The sequence below is a fragment of the Hetaerina americana genome, unplaced genomic scaffold, assembly GCF_022747635.1.
Source record: "Hetaerina americana unplaced genomic scaffold, ioHetAmer1.1.p SCAF_81, whole genome shotgun sequence".
Lineage (NCBI taxonomy): Eukaryota > Metazoa > Arthropoda > Insecta > Odonata > Calopterygidae > Hetaerina > Hetaerina americana.
In genome coordinates this window covers 1515146-1539769 of record NW_027287439.1, presented here as the reverse complement: position 1 = coordinate 1539769, position 24624 = coordinate 1515146, and the positions used below count along the sequence as shown (strand labels likewise).

The 24624-nt window shown below is 34.2% G+C and overlaps 1 protein-coding gene across 2 annotated transcripts; it reads left to right on the top strand.

The window, feature by feature from the left end:
* Positions 1-169: 169 nt before the first annotated feature.
* Positions 170-22213, top strand: LOC139698309 (peroxisomal carnitine O-octanoyltransferase-like). Of its 2 annotated transcripts, XM_071597196.1 has the most exons (11): positions 170-912; positions 993-1121; positions 4826-5006; positions 7220-7425; positions 8338-8553; positions 12986-13177; positions 14620-14750; positions 17588-17711; positions 19703-19875; positions 21436-21555; positions 21677-22213. In XM_071597196.1, the coding sequence occupies exons 1-11, from the start codon at positions 667-669 to the stop codon at positions 21801-21803; spliced, it is 1845 nt and encodes a 614-aa protein (XP_071453297.1). In that variant the 5' UTR covers positions 170-666; the 3' UTR covers positions 21804-22213. The 2 variants fall into 2 exon arrangements, with proteins under 2 accessions (XP_071453297.1, XP_071453298.1); XM_071597197.1 differs by lacking the exon at positions 8338-8553 and having other exon boundaries at positions 171-912.
* Positions 22214-24624: the final 2411 nt, after the last annotated feature.

The window sequence follows — 24624 nt, the reverse complement described above, 5'->3', positions numbered from 1 at the left end:
CAAACATTGACGATGAATGACTTTTTTACCGTATTATTTGTTTATTTAAAAGATTATTATCAAAAGAACGTTCCAATTGAGGTGCAACATGAATTTATAACAAGTTTGTCTTTTGATATAATTATGGAACTATGACATTTAAATTATGTGACATCTTTGGCAAACAACATGGGTAGTAAACACCGAGACTCTAGTCAATCTTACATTAGATGGTTATTATAAAATACTCAATTAAGCCTAATTAAGATAAAAATAATTTTCATAATTAACTCATTGAAGAATGCCTAAAGAAGAAGTTGGCAACGCTGGAAAAATTGTGATTTAAGAGATTTCAAACACTAAAACGTTTGGAATGAAGTTCATTGATAGTTGAGTGAAGTATTAGTGGTATCACTTGGCTGATAAAGGAGAACAAGTGACCAGATTGCGACGTGGTCTGTGTTCAGTGTTTTTCAATGGAATCGAAGGCTTTCATCGCGTACATATGTTTTTGGTGATTTGTTTACAGGCTTTAATGATTCCAAATGAGTCAGCACGTTTTAGAATGGATTAATAGTTACGATCATATGGTTTTTTATATTGATTCAGTATTATAGCCTTCGTTTTCTTTGTAGTAACATATCGGGATTTTGAGGTTGCCATTTATAATCTGTAAGATTTTTTGTGATGGCACTTAGAAAGGATACCTACATTAGCAAGCAATTAAAAACCTTCGCGAAGGATGAAAGCCTGCCTCCCTTACCTGTACCTTCATTGAAGCATACTCTGGACAAATATGTCGAATCGGTATTGCCTTTTCTCAATGAAGGTGAATTGAAATATACGAAAGAAGTAGTCGATAAATTTCACTTTGGGATAGGGAAAGAACTTCATAAAGAATTGTTATTAAAGGCCAAACGAGAAAAGAATTGGGTATTTATACACATTTAAATATCTCCGCTACACATAACTTGTGTGGCAAAACCTTCAATGAATTTTAACTCCTTTGACAGGTGGAGAAATGGTGGGAAAAGTACGCATACCTTAGCCTTCGAGAGCCCTTGGTTCCCTTCTATAGTATGGCTGGAGTTGCTAATTGGGAAGACTCTCCTGTACCTTTGAGCCACCACAAATCACTTAGTGTAAGCATATATTGAGTTCCTTTTGGAAACGTTTTTTTAATATAGTCATAGTTGGAAAGGTCAATCAGCTGATCCTGGTTTTCTTGCATGAAGTTAATAGCTTTTGTAATTCGTGCAGCGTATTCGCCCTATGGTGGCAACTGGGAATGAAAGGATGAACATTGAATCCTGATTGAGGCGTACATTCCATGCAAATTATCAAGCCACATTGTTAAGTGGGGATTTCCTTTGAACCCTGGTTTCCGAAATGATTGTCCTCACTCTCATGTGATTAATAGACTGACCAAAAAAGTGTTTCCGTAATTATAAAACTAATATTAAATTGTGCTGAACTTAGCCTGCCACTCCCGCAGTGTCAGAGAACTGTTACCCCTGGAAACCTTTCGTTGTCTCTCTCCTCCCATTTACTCCATATATGTTAATGTATGTCAAAACACTGATTATTTTATTGCATTAAAGCGAACCCTGGCACAGTGGTCACGATAATATCATGCAGCTTTGGTTTTCTACTATTATGAAATCTTCCTCTCCATTTTGAATATGACTTATGATTTTCCGATTGCATATTAATTTATTTATGTCATGGGATGGGAGTTCTATTCCCATCTAGCTAGCATTTTAAATCAGAAGAAGATTTTCAGTTCTAAGTTATCTTCCATTTCAGAAGTTAGTCACTGGAATAAAGCAATATATACTGGGAACCCCACTTTAATTATGAGTTCCTGTATGGGGATCATTCAATTCACTTAATGTGTTGAAGATATAAGCCAGCCATGATGTGTGATAATATCATATGGTATGGATTATTTAATGGTGGAGGTGAGAATTTAGAAAAAGAAAAATAATTATAAGGGCAAGTGCTAATATTGTGAAGTATGTATTTGTATACATTTTTGACTAGATGTATGTAATTAGTTACTAACAAGGTATTGTTTTAATATATTTCTCATTTTCTCTTCACAACTGTGGCAGAATAGGAAATGAAGGAAAATTTGATGCTACAAAGGACTAAAATGTACCACAAAAATGAGTGGTTAGTCTGCTTTACATTTAAATTTAATGTGAATGGCACAGAAAATTGTGCAATGAAATCTGAAAAAAAATTTATTGGATTTATCAATCTGTATGCCCAAGGACTTCAATATCAGAGCTGTTGAATGTTAATAAAATCCAAACTTAGGTTCATGTGGTCCATGTGCCAGTTACATCCCCAGTTTTGGGTGAACTAGTTGCCTTGGCTGTTATTCAGAAAACATGCTTTAAATTTCCTACTATCTATCCATAATTGTGCTCCACACTTGTCTTCCATTGCTCTCTCTCTCTCTCCCTGCCCAGTGGACCACCATTTCCTATTAAAATTACAAGCAGAAAGAACTTATTAGAAGGGCTATTGAAAGAATTCCATTACTTTCTCTTATCAATTTCAGAAGAGGGGTACACTGCGGTGGCTCTGGGAGAATGCTCACAATCAAGAAAAGTGTACTATGGGGTATAAAGATGAATGAATATGAAAACCTAGGGAATGAACGATATATGATGGAAGAGCAAAATAGAACATGGCATTTGCATGTAACCTCTTTGATTTCCAGTGGGGAGAGTGAGAGCAATAATGCTGAATTGCCCATCACTGATTTATATTCATATATTTTGACATGAACTTTATTTATTTATATTGGTGCGAAAATGTTATTAATCTTAAATTTGCTGGATATGTTACATTTTCTACCAGGATGTATCTATTTGTTTTAAGAGAGAGTCATAAAAGAAATAACCTCTATGCTTTGAAATTACCCAGGTACTGCATATCCATGGCCCAAATGTTGCCATTTTATGTTATCTTTAGGCCACAGGAAGTATTAATGTTCAATATGTACGCGTAAGTAGAGGTGTTGGGTGACCTTAAATGGGAGCATGGGGAGGGGTGGACGGCTAATGCCGCTTGGGATTAGACGGACGAGGAAATTCTAAAGTTTTTTTCCCCATTTTCAAGCAATCTGGTTTAACCATAGAGCTGAATGTTATTTCTGTGACAATTCTGTGCTGGCCCATTGCAAGTGTTCACCTCCCTCTTTTCTCCATATCATCGCCAACCCTTCTGGAATCTGCTAACAGCCATTTAACTTACCAAGTGCACATGGAAGTGATAAGTGATGCTGACCATGTCGAGTATCTCCCTTTCCTTATTTGCACCTACTGCATCATTATTCCCATTTACCTCAATAGTCTTCTTTCACATTGGCTGTATTATGAATAAATTTTCCCTTCATATTCTAAGTATTGGTCCCTGAAGAAAATATTTAAAAATAAGGCTCTTTGGCCACCAAATTTTGAGGACTTCCTATGCTTATTTATTTTCATATCCAGTATCCTGCAAGCCACCACTTGGGTTTGTGGCAGGGGATGAAAACACACAGACTAATTTTGACCCGAATATGACCCTACTACAGTCAGACAATGTTATTGTGATCCCTTATCGTTTGTAGAAAAAATGACATTTTAAATCTATCTGTTGTGCACTTGATCTCTAATTTTATTGACAACATCTCTCCTACCATAGTACAATGGGGGTAATGATACATTTTCAACGTCACTGCGCAAGAGATATCCTTCTAATTTATGCTTCTTCTAATGCTTTTCATATCACAGGCTGGTTTTTGCTATCCATTAAAAATAACTAATTGTGTCACCTGTGTGTGGCAACCATGAGATGGGTCTTGTGTAAAATTTGACAAAACATACCTTCCACTGCCACCTACTGTCTACTTTCTATATATTCAGTAGCATGTGAAAATCATAGAAGTGGAAGCCCAATCACGAATAATGTGATGCTATTATGTTTATTAGCTTTTAAAAGTTGTTCTGATTGTTAGTTAAAAATTGTAGGAGAACTTGACAGAGTACTTCCATACTTTAAAAGGGTTAACCAGATTTAACTAGTCAATGAACTCATTGGTGGATACACCTAAAATACAAGTTCAAACCGATTTTTGATGTATTTTGTTCTGTCTGACATTATGGCATTAGAATGGCCGTGCAAGTATTTGTAATTTGCTAATTATTTTATTGCAATTTGTTTCCAAATTTGTATAGTTTTTAAATGTTCAAGTTTTGATTTTATTGAGCATAATGCATTGCAATATGTTTATGTAGACTTGATTATTTATTTGATATTATATAACCCATTAAAGTAACGGCATTGAAAAATATGACCTAACATAAATGATCCTCAGGAAAATAAATGGAAGAATGTCAACATATCCAGCATATTATAAAATGATATGACTTCAGTCCCAAGTGAAAGATGTGATTATATAGTAATGGGAAAGTTCTCAATGGGAAAATCATCTCTTAGGTATATTTAAAAGTCCTGCTAAGGCAGCAGACAAAGGACTCGATTTGCTGTTATAAATGCCACAATTTTTCTTAATGCAGTTGTCTCGTGTATTTCATTATTACTATATTTTTTAAAATCCTTTGAGTAATAATGAAAGATGTGCCTTTTGAACTTGCTTTTGTTTATGAAATGTATTGTATCTTCATATTTTCTAAAATAATTATGGCAGCATTTTCATTTTTTCTCAACAATTTTGTAGAATTTTCATTAGTCATGCATAGGTTTATTCTTGCTGTACTCTTTTGTTGCTAAAATTTTAATGAATGAATTCATGTTCGCTCTATAACAATTGACTTTTTTGCTTCCCTAGTATGCCTCCCTATACAGTTATTACCTGGTGGAATTCTGGAAACTTCTTAGAGAGCAAAAGATGAAGCCCAATCAAAATGCAGAAAAACTTTTCTTCACAATGAAAAATTTTCGTAATATTTTTAATAGTACACGCCACCCTGGTGTTCAGATAGATTCAATGAAAACCTACTTCAAGACAGGTTAGTAATATAATAATTATATTTTCATTCCTAGGCTTTGTAATTGAGATTAATAAATAAACAGTATTAATGAATCACTTGAGTTCAAGGCCATAGCGCCTGAGTTCTCTTTCAATCCAAATATGCTGGAGTGTGCCATTGGCCTTGCTGTTGTTTCCAAGTTGCCCATTTTATTTGGAAAATATTCTTGAGCAGTAAGTCAAAGTCTGTCAGTAATTTTGAATGGAGTTTTGCAAATGAATTTAAGGAGCTGAAAATCATGGTTACTTATATTTGAGTGAAAAACCAATGGTTATATCACAGTCAGAATGAACACTTTTTATTAATTATTAAAACAATTTCAGGATTACTTTCATTTTAGTTCATCCCCCTGCTCCACACGCATTTTTATTCTGCGAGTAATTTACATGCACAGTTAAAATAAGTAGAGTTTGGTGTGATAGTATTTAAGTTCTTAACACCTAGGATTTGAAATTTGTGAAAATGTAATTTGAAATGAAACTATTTATTCCATATGTAATTTGAAAGTTAATGCAGATTTAAGGGTTTGAATTAAGGGATTTCGGAGGGGAAAGTGTGAAATTGTCCCTGTACAAGTGACGTGTGCAGGGATGATGATTGTAATAATTAGTTTAGTAGCCTAGTGGGTACTAAATGGAAGGTCCCTTGCCCAAGTTCAGGTGATGACTTTGAAATACTCCTGTTGTGCGGTCATCTGTGCCTGAAATTTCTCAAAAGCACAGGTAGAACAAGTTGAATGGAAGTGGTACCCTTATCTAAGTGTGTGAAATTCACGTGATAGGGTATAATATAACCAGGTGAGCTCTCCCCTCCTTTTGCCAAATTCTCTTAGAGAAAAATGAAATACATCCTTGCCTAGACAACATCTCGCTCAAAAGAGTTCATAGCTGTGTATACCTGTGAAAGAAAATGGGGACCATGGTTGTCATTCTACAAGGAAAACTCCATCTCCAAGACGCATCCTAGTAGATACATGAGACATCCAACTGAATCTCTCATGAAAACCTAATTAAATGATTGGAATGATTGTCTTATGCCTTAACCTTTTTAGTAATCACTGTGTCATTTTACAATTTCTGAGCATAGTTGAATCACAACTTATACCTCTTCCACAATCATTTATATTCAACAGATTCAGGTGAGATGTAGTGGAAGTTCGTCATTATGAGAATAACAAATTTAATTTGTGTAAGAGTAAAGAATTAAATCTGTGTAAAAGTGCAAATTTGTTATTCTCATAATTTCACAATCATATTTCTAATTCAAAAACATACCATGGATTCTCCAAGGCTCTTACCTTAGAGATAAGGGCTCTAATTTGGCAATTCTGTGTAATTTATTTGCCCTGAAGAATTCCATCTTACGGGGTTACAGAATCGGATTGTGTTTACAGTTGAACGGATATCTCCATTTGGGGCTCATCATTGGTGGTGAGATTTACAGAATAGTGCAATAAATACAATATTTTCGTTCCTTTTAATTTCAGGATTAGCTTTGCATTTGCTATTACTCAGAAATAGTTTTTGCACATCTAATTAATGATGTGCAGAATGTAATTCAGGATTGATTTAACCCCTTTTCTAGTGGTAAAATGCCTTTATTTTATTTGGACTGGAACTTAAAATGTTTTGCAACTACAAGAAATAATTCATAAGAGTGATATTTCATATGCTTAGGATCAGGACCAAATGTAGTTCCTTTCACCAGGTGTGACACGAAGGCAAATAAAAATAAATAGGTGTATTCTTATTTGGTGATAAATTCAGATAAAGAATTAATTTGTAACAATTGGTGGGTTCAGTGTAATCTTAATCATATTGTTTCCCTATGCATGATTCCATGCTACAAGCAACCAACAGAAGATACACATATGAAGGGATCCAAGCCGTGGTAATTGTTAATGCCATTATAGTTTCTTCTTTTTACAATAAATATGTTTGTTGCCTGGTTTTTCTAGAGAAAAACGTTTTTTTTTGTTTAGGTAAATCTGAACCTTTTTCTACAACCCATATTAATGAAATGTAGTATGTATTAGAGAAAAACATATGCCATTAAATTTGGCATTATATTCATACAAATATTTGCTATGCGTGCACAAATGAGTTTTTTGCATTGCAATAATGTGGCATCACTTCGTGCATTCTGTGTGTGGTATGTTTCAGAAGCACTGACATTTCTCTTTCCATTTGCAGAGGATGAAGGTCATTGCCCTTCACATGTGGTGGTGTTGGCGCAAGGCCGGATGTTTGTTTTTGATGCCCTAGATCCATCGGGACAACCCATTACACCCCCAGAATGGGAATCAAATTTTAAGCATATACTGTGCCAATGTGAAGAAAAGGGTCCTGGTCAAGGTGTGTCTGCTCTAACTGGTGAAAATCGTTCAAAATGGGCTAAGGTAATGTTAAAAGGCTTGCTTGCTATAATAGGTTCTTAAATGTTTCTGTTTGAGTGATCTCTTCAAACTTACTCTGTGGTTAAGAAGTAAGAAATGTAACAAAAATTATTTTATGGCTATATGAAAGATGTTTCTCCCTAGATATGTTCCCTCATATGCAATGTGCACTCACAAAGGAGTGGTATTAAAAGCAACCATCAGAGAAGCATTGTATGTACTTTTGTGTCAAGTGTAACCACTTATGAGTAAAACAATAATATTCAGCTCCACCATTTACTGCCATATATGGTTTCAAAGTTTATTTTCATTATCAAGACAATATTGTGCAAATATATAATTGGCAAGACATGAGTCAAGAGAATAATAATGGAATGAGCCTCATGGGTAAACTATCTACAATTTATCTCGTATATTTAGATAATCAGTTACATAGTTAGGAGTAGGTAAGATGTACACTTTCATATGGATGAGTTCAAAGTTAATTTATCTCTTAAATAAATTGGTGAATTTTTTCAAATATATTTTGCATCAAGTTGAACCTCATCAATAAGGCTAGGTTTGGAATTAGAAGTTGTCTGATTATTAGATTGTATACCACATGTAAGTTAAGAAAATGCCCCAGCTTTTTACTTGTGTAATTTTTACTGAAATCATGAAATTAAAATCAAAGTTTCAACAGTTTCACCCTAGGAGTAGATGACTAATAATAAGTATCCATGTAGCTTTAGTTTCAAAATTAGTAAAAATAAAAGATGGAAACTAGATCAATCCAAGGTTCCTCTCTGCATTAGCCCAAATCTGTGTTTATCCTGTTTAATTCATGGCCTGAGTAGTGAATCAGTGTTGTAATTAACCCTACTTAATTATAGAAATTTCTTTTTCACATTGTAATAATTGTTATTTTTATTACAGAACAGAGAATGGCTAGAAGCACTTAGTATGAAAAATGCCAATAACCTAATGCTCATAGACACAGCAATGTTTGTATTGATTTTAGAAAATGGAAGTGTTGACTGTGAAACTGCAGTGATTCATAGATCACTGTGCGGTGACCCGCAAAACCGGTGGGTCGATAAAAGCCTCAACATGATTTTCTTTGAAAATAGTGTGGTTGGAGCGATTTGTGATGTTAGTAATCCATTTTGTTAACTTATTTTGACAAAGCAAATTTGTCAGATCATAGTTGTTAAGAGTCGTGTTTTCCGTTGTGTAGGACTTTCCTACATATGGAAAAAAATTTTCAATTTTAGATTAAATTTAAAAAAAATTAAAATGTATGTATGTGTGTGTGTGTATATATATATATATATATATATATATATATATATATATATATATATATATATATATACATATATATATATATATAGATAGATAGATAGATAGTTTTATTCACCATAGAACAATACATAATTGTATGGGCTTCGTCAAATTACATCAATTGTATACAGGTTCTTAGGAATAATAATGTACATGACATATATGAGTATTAAGGATTTAAAAAAGTTGAATTTCCTACATTGGCTCTTTCTGTGTACTCTTGGACGCTATAAAAAACATTATTTAAAAAGAAATGTTTTAACATTTTTTTGAATTTATTTTCTTGGGGGAGTATTCGTTTTAACTCTTCAGGAAGCCGATTAAACAGTAGTCTTCCTGAAACTTCTGGGGTTTTTTTTAGTACTGCTACTCTGCAATGGCCATTATGAAGATTTTCCTTGCCCCTGGTGTCGTGCTTGTGAACGTCCCTATTTCTGATCAGTGAAGGTGTTTTCGTGCAGGCATACAATATCACATTATACATATATATACTGGGAATGGTCATGATTTTGTGACATTTGAAATACTCCCTGCAGGATTTTCTTGCATTTAGTTTAAATATAACCCTTAACGCACGTTTTTGAAGTGTGAGTATTCTGTTGATGTTTCCATGTGCTGAACTCCCCCAGCAGACTATGCCATATCGAGCTATGGACTCAAATATACCATGATATACTGGGATTAATACTTCTGTATTACAGTAGTTGGCAAGATTTTTTAAAAGGAATAGGGCTGAACATAATTTTTTACTACATTTTTCCATTTGAAACCTCCAGCTTAACTTGTTGTCTATTTCTAAACCCAATAAAGTGGTATGTTCTAACTCAGTAATCAATTGGTTTTCTATTTCTACAGAAATATTTGACTGAAGGTCTCTATTACTAAATACCAAGTAAACTGTTTTTCTTGCATTTAGTTGTAAATTATTTACATGCAGCCATTGAGCGACTGAATTCGCCATAGCATACATGTCTATTTCTAATTGAGATGATTTAGTATGACCTGCTATTAGACTTATGTCATCTGCATAGAGCACCACGTTATTATTCTCTGGAGAGATTATGGCTTTTTCAATGTCGTTCACATACACCAGGAAAAGTAAAGGCCCTAATACAGAACCTTGTGGAACACCATATTTAATAGTCATTTTTGATTTGTAGGTAGCACCATTTTTTCCGACAATTTCTACATACTGTTTCCTATTTTCCAAAAAAGATGTAAGCCAATGATGAGCTACTCCCCTGATACCATAATGTTCTAGTTTAGATAAAAGAATGCTAGATTTTACAGAATCAAAGGCTTTTGATAGATCCATGTTAACCCCTATAACATGCTTTTTATCACTTAAAGCTTGGGCAATTTTAGTGACATAATCACTGCATGCAGTTTCTACACTTTTATTTTTTGTGAAGCCATGCTGTGACTGAGAAAGAACTTTATTTTTTATGAGGAATTTTAATAGTCTTTCTTCCATCAATTTTTCAAGTATTTTTGAAATACATGAAATTAGTGAGATTGGCCTGTAATTATTCAGTTGGTCTTTGGCTCCCTTTTTGTGTAGTGGAATAACTTTGGTTATTTTTAATTCTTCAGGAAATTGCCCAGTTAGAAACGATTCATTGGCTATATTGGTAATAGGTAAAGTGAAGGATTCTTGACAAAGTTTTATTAGATAATTTGATATGCCAACATGCCCACTGGATTTTTTGTTTTTTAGTTTCTTGATTACATTTCTGACTTCATTTTCTGTGGTGGGATTTAAGTAAATTGATTCACTAATGTACATTAATTTTTCTATGCTATCATTTAGAATGTTTTTCTGCGCTGTTGTTTCGCCAATGATATCTACAAAGAAATTATTGAATTCATTTGCCACATTTTGAGGATCTCTAATTTCTTTTCCATCAATTGTTATTGAGAAGCATTTATTTTTCGCGGGCTCTGATATTTTCCTGGAATTTTCATTATTTACTACAGACCACAACGCTTTTGTTTGATTGGTAGAATTCGAAATAATTTGTTGGACATGGTCATTTTTTGCTTTCCTAAGCAGCATCCTGTACTCGGACTTCATTTTATTTCTTAAGGGTACCAGACTGGCATCCACTTTACTAGCCTTAGTTAAGTAGTTAAGCCTATTTCTAGCAGTCAGAACCTCATTTGTTATCCAGTTATATCCTTTATTTGCAGATTTATTTTTTATGGCTAGCTTTTTCAATGGGAAACAAATATCCCAGTAGTACTCAATAATTGATTGAAATTCTTTGAACTTGTTTGTAACTAGAGTTGCATTTAGTACTGCTGCCCAGTCAACACTCTTCAACTCCCATTTAAATAGATTCATATTTTCCTGTGAGTATATACGTGTGTACACTGTATCTGTGTCTCTGTCACTTCTATCTGTTAGAGTGTGTGCGTTAAATTCAAAAATTTGTGCATGATGGTCTGAGATAGTAGTTTCCAAAACTAGAGATTTGAAGTTATGCTCTGGTAGATTTGTAGCTATGTTGTCAATAACAGTTTCTGAGTGAGATGACTCTCTGGTTGGGGTAAAAATAGTTAGCTGAACACTGTAGCAGAGAAGTATTTCTTTTAGCTTTTGAGTAGAGCTGTTATCTTTTGAGACATCTATATTCAGGTCCCCAGCAATGATAATTTTATTGTTTTTCTTGACAACTTTCTCAAGTATTTTATCCATTTTTTTGAGGAATTTATCGACTGGTGAACTTGGAGATCTGTACAGACCAATAAAAAAATAAGTTTCATTTGTCTTGGGCCATTTGCACAAGGTTATTTCAAATCCCTTTTCTTCGCCGATTCTATTTTTTAAGTTTTTATAGGCTCTGGTTACTGATTCAAGACAAGTTTTGGCGAAAAATGCAACACCGCCACCTTTGTTTCTTTCCCTACAGAAATGATCGACAAGAAAATAATCCCTAAGCTTTAGACTTTTCATTTCATTATCTTTTAGGCCGTGCTCCGTTATACAAAGAAAATCCGGCCTCTCTTCCTGCAATAGGATCTCAATTTCCAGCTTTTTATTTGCTATGTATTGAATGTTTTGATGTAGAAGCTTTACCGAGCAATTTTTTGTGCAATCAACTATATTTTTTGTATTTTGATTGGGGGTACTGATTATATTGACACGGGCTACCTCCGTTTTCCGTTTCCCTTGTATGCACAAATATTTGCTACATTTTCAATTGCCTTACCTAACAGATATGCCCCTTTGCGATTTAAATGCAAGCCATCGTGAGCTAAGCAGTGATCATTTATACGTTTGTTTACGTCACAGAATACAACCTTAAGAGCACCACAAGCCCATCTAAGATTATCATTTACGTTTTGGATATAACTAAGGTCGAAATCTCGTCGACGTAAAATACTATTTACCACAATAACTGATTTGGAGAAATGTTTCTTTGTGCACCTAATGAGCTCATACATTTCTCCCATTACTTCATCAGGCGATCTTGAGTTTCGAAGATTGTTTGTTCCCACATGAAGAAAAATCGTATCTATCTCGTTATTTTTTCTATTACTATTATATTACTAGGTTTTCACATTTTGAGCGATTTCTTCCACCTTTCGACTCATTTGCTCAGCTTTGATTCCACAGAACACTTTTTTTTCCACCCCTGTGATATGGACATGTTTCACAATGGAATCGCCTATTAGAATAACTTTTCCGGATGGAAAAACACTTGGGGGCGTAGAGCTTGTTTCAGCGCGGATCAAAGGGGTAACAGAGGCCTTTTTTTTTACATTTTCACTTTCATTCAGAATATATATATAATATAAATATTATATATAATATAAATATATTTGTATATATTAATTATAATTAAGTATCCACATTTACAGCTTTGGATTGCCCCCTTCATATTTGTCCTGTGAAATAATTCATTTCAATAGTTCTAGATTGTCTCTCAATTATGTGTGGGAATTGTTCCAGGATATGTATTTCAAATGACACTGTAAGATTATGCAATAATTTCTAGTGCATATTGGAACCCTTGTACTCCAAAAAAGTAAGCCAACATAGTTGAAGTATGATTTAACAACTGGTTAATAAAACCTCTGAATTTGTGCCTTATTGATCTAAATTCCAGAGGAATAAAATATTAAATGCATTTAGGCACTCTAAATATAAATTATAGCAAGCCCCTTTTAGTCTCATAGCCTTGCACTTTTTAATGTTGCATTAACTCTGTTAATAAAGTAATTTTTTTGATTATAGCATGCCCAGTATGATGGAATGGTCAGCATACAAACATTCCACTATGTTTATCTGGCCATTTGTGAAATCAAAGGCAAATGGGATGGAAATGGAACAATAAGGGACCTACCATTGCCAAAAGAATTGGAATTTGACCTAGACCCAAATCTCCATCAGGAAATATCAAGAATCGGGGAAGCCCCTACAGATAGTGTAAGTAATTTAAGGGATCTAGACCCATTGCAAGAAAATTTTGATGCAAAATAATTTATTTTTGTATTCATTTTGAAAAATTATTGAGCCATGAAACATAAATAGGACTTAAATGTCATTATCTCAGAAACCAAGGTATAACTTCTTTCACTTGATAAAAATCATCATATTCTGATGCCTACTCAATAGGTGCAGGAACTGATCAGAAATATTTTCATCCATATTTCAAGTATCTACCATTTATCTATCAATTGAATCAGTTGCTGACAGGTTACATTATACAGTAAGGCTGAAATCAGGAAAACCATGGCACATTTTGCTTTTTTTTCAAGCAAAATGAGAGCTCACTAGTAGTTTTCCCATTCCACTTCACTTTTAGCTTTCCCATCTGCACCTTTCTCACAGCCACCTAAGTCTATCTCTCTAGCACTGAAGAGTGGGTGGAAGAATGGGCCGAGTGACAATGGAGAGATGATCCCCAAAGGCCAGCACAGGCACTCAGAGTGTTAGTTGAAATCTTAAAAATTTCTGTATGTGTGAGGACAACCCACCGGGTTTGAGGCAGGGAAGGGGTTCTTCTTCACTCCAGTCTTGCTGAAAAAGAGATGAGAAAGACTGGGGTAAAGTTTCTCTTCTTTGGGAATGTTGTCATATAGTTAAAATTTGTGTGTAGAATAGATTTCTTTTTGTGTGAGGAAATTGATTGCACGACTCTTTTGTTCTTAATTATGTTTATGATTATGCTTACTTACTTCATATGTTAAATGTACATATAAATAGACTTATGCATATGTCTTGTGAATTGTTCATGGAAGAACTATGAAATGGCTTCTTACAAGTTATTCAATTATGGTGCTTGGGTAAAACTTAAACTGCATTAATTCTTTTCTTCTTTGCCTTTTTTCATAGGTGCAGATAGGGCATTTTAACAATATAAATTACTAACTCATTTCATGGAAGCCATTCCATTGTAACTGTGGGAGATGAAACTAATCATTTTTCAATTTTTTTAGAAAATTAATTGGTGACTTCTTGTGAAGTATAAATTTAGATAATCATGAAATTTCTCTTTCTGTTGTTACAATTCGTCATTTTTGATGAGCAAGTCTCTCCTCCTAAGTAAACACCTCCAAATCCCCATAATCAGTATTAAGCTGTGTCACGTTGTTTACCCTTTGCAGGGCTAAATGTAGCTTGATTTCAGGTAAAGCATGATTGTCCTTTATACTGACACATAATTACTCATTAGTTAGCTGGTTAAAGCATTGGTAAAAACTAACAGAAAATTATGTTTTTTGGTCATTAGAGCTCAGATTTGTGGGTAAAAGTATAAAAAATTGTTCCTAGTATAACTACCGTGATGGTATTTTAAAAATATTTCTGGTGTCCTTCTTAGACATAAGTTTGTCTTCTTGTTTTTATTTTCCAATTTTCTGTTTCAGAAATTTTCGCCTATCTTTTCTCGGGAAAACTTTTATATTTATGGAAAGGATTTCATTTCAAAGCACAAGCTTCACCCTGATTCGTTTATCCAAATGGTTCTGCAGTTGGCATATTACCGCTTGCATGGAAGGTATGTACCCACAGATATTCTCATTATAGAAACCATTGTGATAATTTTAGTGCTCATGAAATTATTATTGATGTTTAAAAATAAATAATATGTTAATGAGCTGAACTTAATGCTTAATTATTTTTAATCTATTTCATTATCCCATTAAATATACGAGGGTAGTTTGAAAGGTTCTCTGAATCACCGCCGGATGCCTGTGAAATGAGTTTCCCTCCTAGTAATAGGTAATCCTTAATGAGTATGCACGTCATACGTCAGTGCTCTGGGAAGAGATCTATGGTGCATACACCTCTCTGTTGTTCCCATTTAGTGATTTGTGAAGATGGAAAAAAATTGAGATTTAATCAGTGATTAAATACTTTGTAAAGAAAGGTATGAAAGCAAAGGAAATTCATGCTGACTGTCAGAACACTCAAGGGGATTCTGCTTATTCATTTTCAACTGTTGCCGAATGGACAAATGAGTTTGTTTGGTTGGGGTAGCTTAGGTGATGGTCCACGTAGTGGTCAGCCAAAGTGTGCCACAACCTCAGTAATTATTGCATTAGTGCATGCAATAGTCGGAGGATTGCCCACTGAAAGTGTGATAAATTATCAAAGCTGTTAGGGATGTCACCTGAGCGGGCATATCACATTTTACCAGTGGAATTGGATATGAGAAAATTATGTGCTAAATGGATGCTATGATTCATAACGCAGGATCACAAAGGCATCAGCATGGAAATTTCCGGACAATGTATGACCCATTTTAAGAGCAACAAACAAGATTTTCTGTGCCGGTTTTTGACCACAGGTTAAACTTGGATCCAATACTATACCCGGAGACAAAGGAGTGGTTAAAGTAGTGGATAGGTGTTGATTCACCACCACCTAAGAAAGCAAAGGCAATATGGTTGACCAGAAAGGTGATGGCTTTAGTTTCCTGAGATGTGAAAGGGATGCTGCTATCAGATTATCTTCCCACTGGTCCAACAATTTCAGGAAAATACTATCCTAACCTCCTGAACTAGCTGCGACAAAAGATACAAGAAAAAAGGCCAGGTTTGGCAAATAAGGAAGTCATCTTTTACATCAACAATGCATGCCCACACAAGTGTTGTTCTCAAGGCAAAAATGTGAACTAAGATACAAATTGTTGCCTCACCTGCCTTATTCACCTGATTTGGCTCCATCAAATTTCCATCTCTTCCCCAGGCTCAAAACTTTCCTCAGTGGACGTAGATTTTCCTCAAGCAAAGAGCTAACAGCTGAAGTATATGGGTATTTTGCAGGCCAGAAGGAATCTAATTTTTGGGATGGGATCAAGATATTGGAACGTCACTGGAGTGTGCATTAGTGTACGGGGAGACTACATTGAAAAATATAAAAGTTTAACTGAGGTAAGTCTTTTATTTATATTCCATTCCGAGAACTTTTCTAATTACCCTCGTAATATGGGAATCAGTGGTAAAATTCAGGTAGCTCAATGGGCTATAATGAGTGGATACTTGATAGGTGAGATTATGCTAAAAATTTAATTTCAAAGTCATGTTGCTCAGATGACCTATTTTTGTTCACATCGAAGTTCCAAGATTACAGATATCATGTAACCCTGGTAATGTTGATTGTAGAAAAAAAACATTATTTTTTATGCTTTTTATTACAGTGCCTACTAGTTTTAACAGTTGACTCTTATCATCAAGGTACAAAAATATTGGTGTTATCATCTTAATCTTATTAATATATAAATCTGAAAATTAATTTGCTTGGAGTGACATTATGCCAAGATGGTATGGAGTAAAGGCTTCTAATTTTTTTACATAAATAAGGTAAACATACACAAAGTAACATGGGCTAGGTTAGATTTGGATGTACTTTTCTGGAAATATTGAGATAAAATAATAGATTTTATAAAAAAAATTTTGCACACACATGGCAAAACAAACATTTCACCTCTAGTTGAGATTTTTATGTAAAGTGGCAAATAAACATTCTTTCTGTAGGCATTTAATCATTTACAAACGTATATTATGATTTATGCCGAGCTGAGAAGTACCTTTGTACTTGGTAAACAGCTGATACAAAATATGATAGTCTTGGATTATTTATTAAAAAGTTAAATTATTAAGTGCATTTTTCAGTAAACTGCTGCTGGAAAATTCAACTGTTGTGAATAATGTTTTAAGTGCATTAGTTTTTTTTTTTTGAGAAGCAGTTATTTTATTAAGAAATACTCATTTTTATGTATACAGCACAATCAAATTACACGCATACACAAAAGAGCCTATAATATGAGTCGAAATAATCAATTTATGAAATCAGTCATGTCTTTTTTTGATCACACCTTGTATACAAACTTCAATTCAAAGATTCTTTCATTAAGTTATTTACCGTTAAAGTATCTTCCTATGTATTGTTATGCCTTGATGATGACAGTCATATACCAATATCTGTCTGTGCTGTTGTAAAAAGTGTAGAAATCACCAAGTCTTCTAGGGGATTGAGATGGTGCGGTGGCTACAATACTGACTTCCCACCCAGAGGGCCTGGGTTCGAATCCCAGTGGCGGCAAATATTTCTCAGTGGTATCTCGATCCCTACTTAAGGTGCTTTGTGGAGGGCACACTGAGTGAGTACACCGTCTGTTGGATGAGACTTTAGGCTTCGGACCCCCTGGTGCCTTTCATTAATAGGAGGGTAATGCTGACACCGGGTTTCTCTCCACCTTTCATCCTTCCCTGTCCATCCCTAATAGTGCAAATGACCTTAGCTGTCGGTCGCATCCCCTAAATACTACTACTCAAGAATTCCATATGGCACATTATAATGAGTTTTAATATTATTAAATATTTATTTCAGACCTGCACCAACATATGAAACTGCAACTACTAGAAATTTCTACAATGGTCGAACTGAAACAGTCAGACCATGCACTTTTGAGGCTATTGAATGGGTCAAGGCCATGCTAAATGATAAGACCAGTGTAAGTTGTTAAATATTTATTTTGGTGGATAAATTTAATGCTCATAGCAGAATTTTGAAAATACCAAATGTATTTTCAGTAGCTATAGGGAATTTTTATGGGATAAAAGTTTTATTTTCCATATCCCTGTTCATCTTATATTTTGGAAATTGCATTTTGAAGTTTAGCTTCGTGAAATTCACTCTGTAATAACTGAATTAAGCGATTAAATATGTATGTACAGTGTACAGTGAGCCCTCAGTTTAAGATGAGAAATAATGTATCCAACAAAGATGGGTATTGGACCAAGCAACTTAATTATAACTTATTATATTTGCTTACTAGAATGTTTGCATTCACAAACCTTCAAGTCGCACTTATGTAATGAGCAATGAATAAAAAGGAGATACCTTCTTTAATTGCTTATTTGAAGGGGGTTAAGAGGCATCTACACAGGCTCATGGGTTATCCATTGCTGCATAGACTTTGCTAATTGGGTCCCAATTAAGGTGTCTGGGAGTTGAACATTTTGAGAATGTAGCAATTTTTTTAACGTTGAAACTTCAGAAAAGGTTTTAGTAGTTCGGAAATTTTCAGTCTCAAGTGTGAATAGCCTCCTTCACTATTGTTAACGAGTGCAGTCTAGAATGAAGAATTAATCCCTTTAGTTTAACCTTCCAAAGGCCGTCATTGTAGAACTCAACCGATTGCATCGAAAATCATTGTTCCTCCTCTTTAATGTTGTCATTGTGGAACTTAACAGTTAGCCTGAAAAACCATTGTTTCACCTCTTGAATGATTTCATTTATGTTTTCAAGTCTCCGACCCCGCAATAGTTTTTTGAGTTCTGAAAATAAGAAAAAGTTATTTGGGGTAGCATAGGGAAAATAGGGTGGATGGGACAAAATTTCAAAGCCACATTGCTTTGATTTGCAGAAATCGTTTGCTCGTGAAAAGGAGTAAGTTGCTGTGGAAACCAGCTTGGTGACACCTATGACATGTGAAGTTCTTTGTGAATAATTTTCCATACCCTCTAATAACTAAAATCAGTCGCATTCATGATCATTTCGATGGTTGCCCCTCATTCTAATTCGATAAAGTACACTTTCTTCATTGTGACAACATGTCTTTGAGTGATGGTCTTTCATATCTTGGATTGTCTGTGAGTGGCCAGCTTGAAAATTCCTTTTCAAAATCATCAACTATGCCCATGGCATACTATTATTTCCATAAACAGCCATCATTTCATCTTGGATTTGCTGGGTACTGTAGCCTTTCAAGTGAAGGAACTTAATCACACTACAAGCCTCTATCTTTTCTGTACAGCAAGTTATTTCAATCTATGGCCTCTTAGTCCTGACCATGAGACATCAACCTCCCACTCACTACAATCGCAGAGTGAATCGACTCTCAGCACCTGGATGATCCCTAATGAAAGAGACTGATCGGCCAACGGACCTGAGCCGACACCACAGAACACCATCCTCCTTCCCCGTACCCTATGGGGAGACAACAATGGATGCCATAAGGAATCCTGATAGGAGGAGACTGTTTCATCACGACAAACTGGACTCTTCGCACTCCATTGTCTTATCCTCTTCCTCTACAAACTCTCAATCTCCACCCCCCACTTTTAGCTGTTCTTTCTCCCATCCTCAAGAGCTTTGGGTTTCCCCACTTTCCCCTCCCCTAGCCCCTCCAAGCACGGGGAGGGAAACTGGTTTTCCCACCTCCTATATTTAATATTTAGCATAAAAGCCATCATTTTTCAGTATTTTTTACGAAAAGACTAATTGATGACTTATATTTAATTTCATGAATTGGCCAATATCTTGTGTGATCTTTAGTGAAAGACTGCCACAGTACTAGTATATTTTACTGAAGGAAAGTAGACTTTTTTAATACACTTTAAAAATATTAATAATTACTTGGATAAGATGGTTCTATTTCAGCATACATATTTATTTTACTGTTATGGAGATGTCAAGTGCATAATTGGGTCTGATTTACAGGAAATTGAACGAAGAGCATTGCTTGAGAAAGCTATTAACAAGCATGACAAATTGATGAAGCAAGGCAAAGCTAATGCTGGATGTGATCGCCATCTGTTTGGTTTACAATGCATTGCAATGGAAAAAGGATTAGAAACTCCTGAAATATTTAAGGATTCTGCTTGGACTAAGAGGTAACATTTGCATAAATTACTTGGCTGATGCTGTAATTTTAAACAAGTTTTTATTCAGGTCAACAAATAGTTAAGTGATAACCAAGGAACTTTTTTTGTGACTTCTTGACAAGGTCAATAGGTTTCTGCGAGATTCAGTAAGTGAAATTACATTATTATTTTCTGCTGGAATGTTAAGGCCTGGATATTTTTGCTTAACTTGGTTAGTAATACACTCCTCAGTCAATCCTAGGTTATCAGGTTGCATTTCAGGCTTAGGCTCCGGTTCTTTAAACAATTGCAGACATTTTTTTGTAGTAGCTGGTGAATGATGGAATGTACCATTTCATATGTATTAATGGGAATTTTTTCTGGTACTATTATTTAAGTTGTTTAATTTATGCCCATAGAAAATAGCAACATAAATCCAGAATATTCATACATTGTTCTTAAAAAGTTGTTAAATAAGTGATTTTTACACCTGCCTACCACAAAAGGAATGGAAATGAAGCACTTAGTTTTATTTTAGCTTATATGGTAAACAACTTTTCATTCCATAAATACGAGGTAGTTGATTCTCTTAAATGTAATTTGACTCTTTTTCTTTGTTGAATACTTTGGGAGTGCTTAGTTGCTCCACCAACCAGCACTTTAAAGTCTTCTACTTTCACACAATTTTTTATCTGGGCTAACCTTCCTAAAACTTTAGGAGCATTAAAAACACTTCCACAAAACACTGTCCCTAGCAAATTATCACATTTGGAATGGTCTAGCTTTTGAATACCATAATGTGAATTTGGTGATTAAACCATGGCTTATCAGCAAATTACTTTTGTAATAAACTAGTCTTGGTTTAATTTTTTATATGTAACTAATGTAGTGTTTTTCAAGAAGTATTAATTTAATTCTTTCTTACTTGTTAATAATATTAATGTGAAGCTAACTGGGGGGGTTCTATGTTGCCAATATATTGGCTTTGTACTGTAGATAATTTTTTTGTGTGTGCATACACACATGTCATTTACTATAAGTATATTTTGGATGAGATCAATTCCATGTATTGTTCGTTGAATGCTCAATAAATTATTATTATTAATAATATGAGTCACTATTTGTTTAAGCTTCAAACTGTGATGAGGATGATAAGGTACACACCACATACCTATTTGTTGGAAATTAGTTAGTTGGTAATAAAGTACAAAACCTTATTATTTGTTCTCTTTCAACCAAAGTGATTTTATGAGTCATACAGCTTTGTCAGTATAAATTTTTCTGGATGATTTCGCCCCGGCATAACTGTGGTACAGTGTGATGCTCTAGCATATTGTATGAGCCATTCTCAGGCCCTTCTGTATAGATAAATGATCTAAATACAACATTTAAAAGTGCTAAAATCTCATTCTTGAAGCATTAAATCACCATGCCCTAAATATGCAGAAGAGGAAACTTCTTGCATAAGCAATCACCATGAGAGACTCACATGAAAGATCATTGGTTTTGACATTTGAGCCTACATAATCTATTGTATGATTGTTGTTATTCACATTGCTGATTACTTTTTGTTACATGCCAACCTAAAAGTGGTGGAGGTGGGAACTTTATTCTTTCCACAAGTTTGGTGGGATACACTCCAATGGGAGGCTGTGTTGCTCCAATGTGTTTGGATGGCTATGGCTGCTTCTATAACATTTGCTCACAAAGGTAAACTGGAGACTTTATATGCATTGAATAAACAAATGAATGTTTTATTCTCAAGTATATGAATGCATTACATTTAATTACCATGTATCTTAAATAATGTAACACTCATTACCTTTTTCAGCATCCATTTCTCAATATCAGCATGGAGAGGTAGCTCAGAATCGAGCTCTAGTAAGTTTGGGAATTCCATTAGGAAATCACTGATGGCCATGAAAAGAACCCTAGAAGCATCCCATTCCAAGTTGTGATGAGTTTTTAAATCAGTATTTAATGGATGTATTGTACAATCTGTAACCATGAGAATTTTGAAGAGGAATTACAATTTCTGTGTATTTTATGTAATCTAAAAGATCACATCTATATATTTCTTGTGTCAAATGACCTGTTGTTTTTTGTGACTGATGGGTATGTTGGTGTGCAGTAAAGCTGGAAGTTATTTTAAAATTTGTTGGTTGTGGTCAAATATTATGTCTTATTTTTGTGGCCCTTTGTTATGTTAAAAATTTGTTATTCTTTCATAAGTCAACATTCTTTGATCATATTGGTGGTGTACATACATACATGTAATAATCAAAGGTGGAATGTAATACCATTGGAAAAAGCAGTGGGAATTGCTTTATGGTGGGATCACTCCTGCACTCAGAATAAATGCATTACTTTGTTAAAATAATACTCTTTCCTTATCATTTCCTATTAAAATTAGAAACATTAAATGGTTTCCACTTGATAGAAAAGAAAAAAAGAATTTTCATAATACATAACCTTGTCAATTATAAACAACTTTAGTATGTGTTTCATCATATGAAATAAATATGAAAGGTGGAAGAAAATTGTTTCACTTAGAGATGAGCAGGATTCTAAATTTAACAATTGAAAAGTAGTTCTATTATTCCAACATCTCCTTGATCTATTGTACATTATATTTCAAAAGCCAAGTTGTATCTAGAAAAAGGAATGCTTAAATTTTGTCAATACTTTTTGATTAACAGTTTCTGTTCATAAATGGTGACAAGCATTTATTAAATAGTAAAAATTTCAAATTATTGGTATTAAATTCACAGTTTTTCACTGAATTTGCCTTTATATTTTAACCTTCAGATAATTATATAACATAGCATATTAATTATTTGCTTTTATATGGCCTATTGAGTATATATTTATGCATAACACTAGTGGCTTTGTTTTCTAGGTAACAGAAATTCTTCAAGCTCATCTATTTTTGGTAAGGTGAAATCAGAAGGAAAGTTTTGCACCATATCACTGATATCATCTCTCCCTATTTTATGAATCTATTGTTTTATCTACCTCTATTGGAACCTTCATGCCCTTCTTTTCCCTATGTAAATACATATTTTAGGTTGTCTCAAAATTTTCTCTGTACTTGGGGTGATTTTCAAAAAAGAGAGTTTCCTGCTAGGTGTTGCCTTAGAGTGGGAAAGCCGTTGTTCTTGAAGTTTCCATAGTTAATATTTATTTCACTAAATATTCTTTTGTCTTTTCATTGCTGAAAATGAGTGTTTTTACACCGAAATCACGCCTAGTTCATGAATCCAATGAAATCATTGTCATATCATTCATTGAATTAAAAAAACATTAAATGGAAAGTTACAGGTGTAAATAAATGAATGTTCTCAATAATATCATGTAATTCAAAAATGTTGAAGTGGTATGGTAGTTTGAGTAAGACCCAAGATTAAGCAATCATGACAAAAATCGAGATCATTACACCTCATCTGATAGCAACAGAGAAGAACCATAAGGAGATAGGTTATCAATATGGGTACCAAAAGATAGCTAATTTTTGTCATCTCGTGTGCCATGGTCCTCACGCACCTGGATATTTTTTCCATGTATGCTTCTGATAATTAGTTCTAAACCACAAGGGATTGTTAAATTACTTGCAGGTAGCCACCAAGGAACCTGTTCCCTGGTAAGTATAGGTGTCAATATAGGTGTCAATGCAACCCCAGCTGCCTTTTCTACCATTTTGAAAGGTTCCTTGAAAAATATGTCTACTGCACCATGCCTAGAGCTTTGGCTTGCCGTATTAATTTACTACCTTGTAAACAACTAACAGAACAGGTACAGCATAAAAGCATTTTGCAATGTAAAATTTTAATGTATTACACAAAAAAGTCTAACTTTTAATAATATAATAATACTCATTATTTAGTGGTGAGATATATTTCACTATTTAGTGAAGTACGTTATGACTATATTTGAGCTGCATTAAACCGTGCGAGAGTATTATATTAATGAGCAATTTTTGTTTTATGACCGCCTAATATGTAGCAAGATTGAATTGTCATATAGCTGGTCAGGTTGAAGTCTTATAGCCTGGATTTAGTAATACAGCCTCAATTTAAAAATAAATACTCTAAAATGCTCAGTGCATTTGGAAGTTATTACATGTGACTGAAATTTATATAATTTATCAAATATTCTATTTTCTGTCCAGTCGCTCACTTGGACCACTTTGTTGAATTCGAACTGGGATGCACTGACGTAACCGTACGGTAAGTAACATCATGGGCAATAAAAGTAAAAGACAAGTACTCATAAATCATCCAGCCGCGATCAAAATGAAGATAGAGCGACACAAAATGTTTATTATTTATCTGCTCATAACTACTGCGTCCTAGTGACGAGAATATTATTTTAATGGTAATATTATCTAACATGAAATCATACGTGTACACTGGAAATCCTAGTCCTTTGCGGGCCCAATATGTTGAATTCCAGTGATTTATTGAGGTAAAGAAAATTGAAAGTATGAAAAGCACTTAGAAATCTTTACAGTGATACCTCACATTTGTTCGGTATTTTCACGGTTCCAACCTGACGGTTAATGTGATAAATTTAACACACTAAAAGTAAAAGAAAACTGCATTTTATTATAATTGCGTATTGTTATTTCAATGCGTAATTGCGTACGGAATTTCCAATATTTTTTCTTCGTAAAGATGTTCAGTCAGGGCATTTCAGTCAATGATACATGCATATACAATTGTGTTTTCAAGATTAGATGCAAACACGATTGGGGCGCCCCAGTCGGGCTCAAAATATTGA

Excerpts from the sequence above, each read along its gene's own strand:
- LOC139698309 (XM_071597196.1), top strand. The coding sequence starts at position 667 with ATGGCACTTAGAAAGGATACCTACATTAGCAAGCAATTAAAAACCTTC. Across the intron at positions 17,712-19,702 it reads TGCTAAATGATAAGACCAGT|GAAATTGAACGAAGAGCATT; the intron begins GTAAGTTGTTAA and ends TCTGATTTACAG. Across the intron at positions 21,556-21,676 it reads TATAACATTTGCTCACAAAG|CATCCATTTCTCAATATCAG; the intron begins GTAAACTGGAGA and ends TACCTTTTTCAG.